Source organism: Empidonax traillii, unplaced genomic scaffold (genome assembly GCF_003031625.1).
Source record: "Empidonax traillii isolate 1590-97213 ecotype Southwest subspecies unplaced genomic scaffold, ASM303162v1 scaffold169:size887049, whole genome shotgun sequence".
Lineage (NCBI taxonomy): Eukaryota > Metazoa > Chordata > Aves > Passeriformes > Tyrannidae > Empidonax > Empidonax traillii.
In genome coordinates this window covers 854,115-857,852 of record NW_020955362.1, presented here as the reverse complement: position 1 = coordinate 857,852, position 3,738 = coordinate 854,115, and the positions used below count along the sequence as shown (strand labels likewise).

General features: G+C 34.0%; 1 protein-coding gene across 1 annotated transcript in view; it reads left to right on the top strand.

Moving 5' to 3' along the window:
* Positions 1 to 3,738, top strand: part of ITGBL1 (integrin subunit beta like 1) — an 83,248-nt gene that overhangs the window by 2,289 nt on the left and 77,221 nt on the right. Inside the window, exon 2 of the mRNA XM_027885647.1 lies at positions 1,512 to 1,634. Within this exon, the coding sequence (XP_027741448.1) occupies positions 1,512 to 1,634 (123 nt within the window). The remainder of the gene's footprint in view (positions 1 to 1,511; positions 1,635 to 3,738) is intronic.

Below are 3,738 nucleotides of genomic sequence, written 5' to 3'. Positions count from 1 at the left end.
AGTGGCCCAGTCTTCACAGAAAAAACAGTGAAGCTGAACAACCACTGTAAGTAGGAAAGTGTTTGTGAATGAATGCTTTTGGTTTTGCTGATATTAAACAGGACAGGAATGCTGATGAGACTGGCTAAGGAGTCTGGGGTAACTTTGTCTGTAGTCATATTTATTTTCTCTTGGAGGGATTGCCTTTTGATCTATGACTACCATTGTCCTTAGAGTCTGAGCTCTGTTTTTTTATTGCCAATAAAAGATGGGAAGGGATGACATGAATTGTTACAAAAACAGTCCTCTACAGTCACACAAATAATTATTTATTGTAATACTTTTCATTAATCAACCAGGATCCACCTAAAATTTCGCTTTTCTGACTCAGCTGTTCCTAATCATTTGTCAGAATGGAGATTATCTGTAAACATGGCAGTTTTCTCAAAATTTTTATTTGTATTTGTTTCTTGAGTAATTAAAGCACATAATTTGAGTTCTATAGGTTACTTATGTTGTATTATCAGTTGTATTATTATCTTATTATATTAACTCTTGCAAACATTTTTTAGAATGTCTGTCCCAGAGCCCAATATTCTGTTCTTTAGATTAATATGTTTAGTAAAAGTTGTACTGTACTTGTAGGGGTAAAATGTAAAATGGTTTCTGCAAACTAGTTGCGTAATATCAGCACAAAAATTCTATTTTGAAGGAATTCTTTGATGTCAATAACCATGCTTTCTAAAATACGTATGTGTGTAACGTGAGAAGTATGAATCATGTGAAGTTCATTTTTTAAAAAAAAATCACACTTGCTGGCATAGTGATGTTATCGACTGCTGAAACAAGTTGTGCAAGCCTACTGACCACAGGGCCCCAGTAACGTGGTATTGCACAAAATTCCTCGCCTTGCAATTTTAATAAAGGTGATAGAGGTAGAAAAAAGGAAAATCTTATATGACCAACATGGTCATACTTTTGATTCTAATATGATTTTAATGTATTTTTGCCCTTTTTTTGACTGTATAACTCATTAACATGTTTAGTTATGAGCTCAGGTCAGGCAAACCCTTTGAAGGAAAAAGGGCAATTCTTCTTTCCCTAGGAGCAACAATTCCTGTTTGGGAGGGCAGATCATGGAGAGGGGCAGCCACTGAGGTAAGGGGGCTACCCTGATCAAAAGACCAGGAAACAACTGTGAGACCAGACCAAAGAGATCTGTTTACAAACCCATTTCCCTCCTTTACGTTGTTTGAGCACTCTGGGTTTTCGTTACGTCAGAAGGTTTTCTTTTTTGGTTTATGTCGTGAGAAAAAACAACTCTACCCTTCCAAAGCACAGGAATGCTGTATCTCATTACAACTAAGATTAAGCTTTTTGATGATATGGATTGTTTCTGTGTCTGTCTTTATTTGATTGGATGATCTTCAGATTTCAGACTTCTCAGAAATAAAATATTTGCCACCTATGATGGACTAATGATGCTCTTTCTATAAACTGCAGTCATTGAGTATTGTCTTAAATGTTTACAGGCACGTGTCAGTGTGGCAGGTGTAAATGTGCAAACTCAGAAGGAAATGGACTTGTGTATGGCAAATTTTGTGAGTGCGATGACAGAGAATGCATAGATGATGAAACAGGAGAGTTTTGTACAGGTATGTATTTTAATGAGTGCACAAAATAGTGAAAATTATTGCAGGCTGTTATAATTTAATTGTGTGGTCCTAAAAATATCTTTACTGAATGCATGACTTAAAATAAAAGTAAATGTATTTACAAGAATTTAATTTTCAAAATGTAAGTGGAAATTTCAGATGCAAAAATGAGCTAAGTTTAAGGTTAAAGAATTCATAAATCCTGTGACATTCTCCTTTTTTTGGAAGAACTACAAAGAGAATTGCATAAGGTAATTCACTAAGGTAATTCATAGCTCATTGTGTCTGTCTTCAGTACAATATAAGAAATGTGAATGCTTTGTTTCACAGATGAGAGCAGGACAGAGGACATAGGAAAAAACGAAAACCAGATTATTAAGAATTTTATCAAGCAAGCAAAAATAAAAAAACAAGAATAAATGTAAGATGAGAACTCAAAAACAATTCGGGAGATAAGGAGAGAAAGGAATGAATGAATGAATGAAAAATAAAAATAATGAAAAAAAGTCATCTGTGATAGGAAAGGCAAGAAATGGAATGAACTCTGCTGATAGATAGAAACGCAACCAAAATTCAAACTGTGTTTTCATTTCAACGTAAGATCGAAACTGGGCAATTAAATTTTAAATACACACCATTTATGTCATTATATATTCTGTTGCCTATATCACTAGGGAGGCTTTCCCTTGAGCTGGAAGGTGCTACAAATACTGTTTAAGCTATATACATGCACACTGAATCCATATGCATACAAGCGTCCTGATCTGATCTTAGACTATTCATAACTAATGATGTGTCTGTGTATAAAGAGAGATCAAGTACTTGTGTAAAATAGCTTTCCCCGCCTTTTCCTTACACAAAGAACAAAATAAATTCTATTTACTTATGTGCCTTTGAAGGCAAAAAAACTTTTTTTTTTTTTTTCTTTTTTTGCATAGGATCTAGTAGGGATTTTAAATGAGGGTATACATACGGGGTGGTCTTCTGAAGTAAAAAAGTAGTACTTTTAGAAAAAGTACTTCCAAAATACAATTGGTGAGGGGTAACAACTTTTATGAGCCAGTGCTTCCACCTTATATTTGCTTGCAACAATTACATATGGTACCAAATATGATAAAAAGTTACCATTTGTTTGGTTCAAGTAAATTGTCCTTCCTCTGTTTTTGTCTAGGTTTTTTTTTTTCCCACCTGTTTTACTGCTGGCTTATGTTAGGTTTTTCTTCGCTTTTATTTCCCCTTGTTTCATCCACTCATTCCATAGTTCAGAAAAAATCAGAAAAGACCAGATGCATCTGTGTGAAAAGCTAGTTTTGTGTGTATGGAGAAATAAAATTATGCTGATAAACTGGTGGTAGATTCAAGTCTCAAAAGTCTCTGATTGTTCAGCATAAAAGCCACGATACCTCATTTAAGGTTTGGAGCCTTCCAAAGTATAAGGTATAAACTAATAGTTTTCTTGACTTGGTTGGGTTATATTGTAAGCTGGATAGGTTATGCAGGTAGGCTATGAGTGTTATATTTTTTTTTGCTTTCTAACAAACCTCCACAGTACAAAACCATATGTTGTGCCAGGCTTTATGCAGAAAAAATGGATAATACATGAACTGAAGGTCAAAGGCACATAATTTCATCAACTTTGAGCTGGGATTTTATCCTGGGAAAGCATACAATGCCATGCTGAGATACAGATAACATGCATTTTTATTTTTGCACGAGGGCACTGCATTTTTAAAGCAAATCAGTTCTAAGGTAGAGCAAAGTTGTAAAGATGTGTTAAGCTTTTCCAGCCTCAACTGAATTTCTATCAGTCAGTTGTATCACTTTTTATTTGAGGTTACATAAACTTTGGAATCAAGTTGTAGCATTATAAAGTATACCAGTTTCTAGCAATTTAAATTCTGACCTCCATCTTTATTTTTTTTTTCTTTTGTAAAGCGTTTTTGCTCCCATTGACTGATTTTTTACTTCTGTCAAGAGAAAGCGATAGTGGCAAATTGTATTATTTAATAATATTTATTTAAGGAGTAAAAAAGTGTGAGTGAAGCATGAAGTTCTGATATTTTAATCTGCAAAAACTGTCAGTAGATTAAATTTATTTACTCCT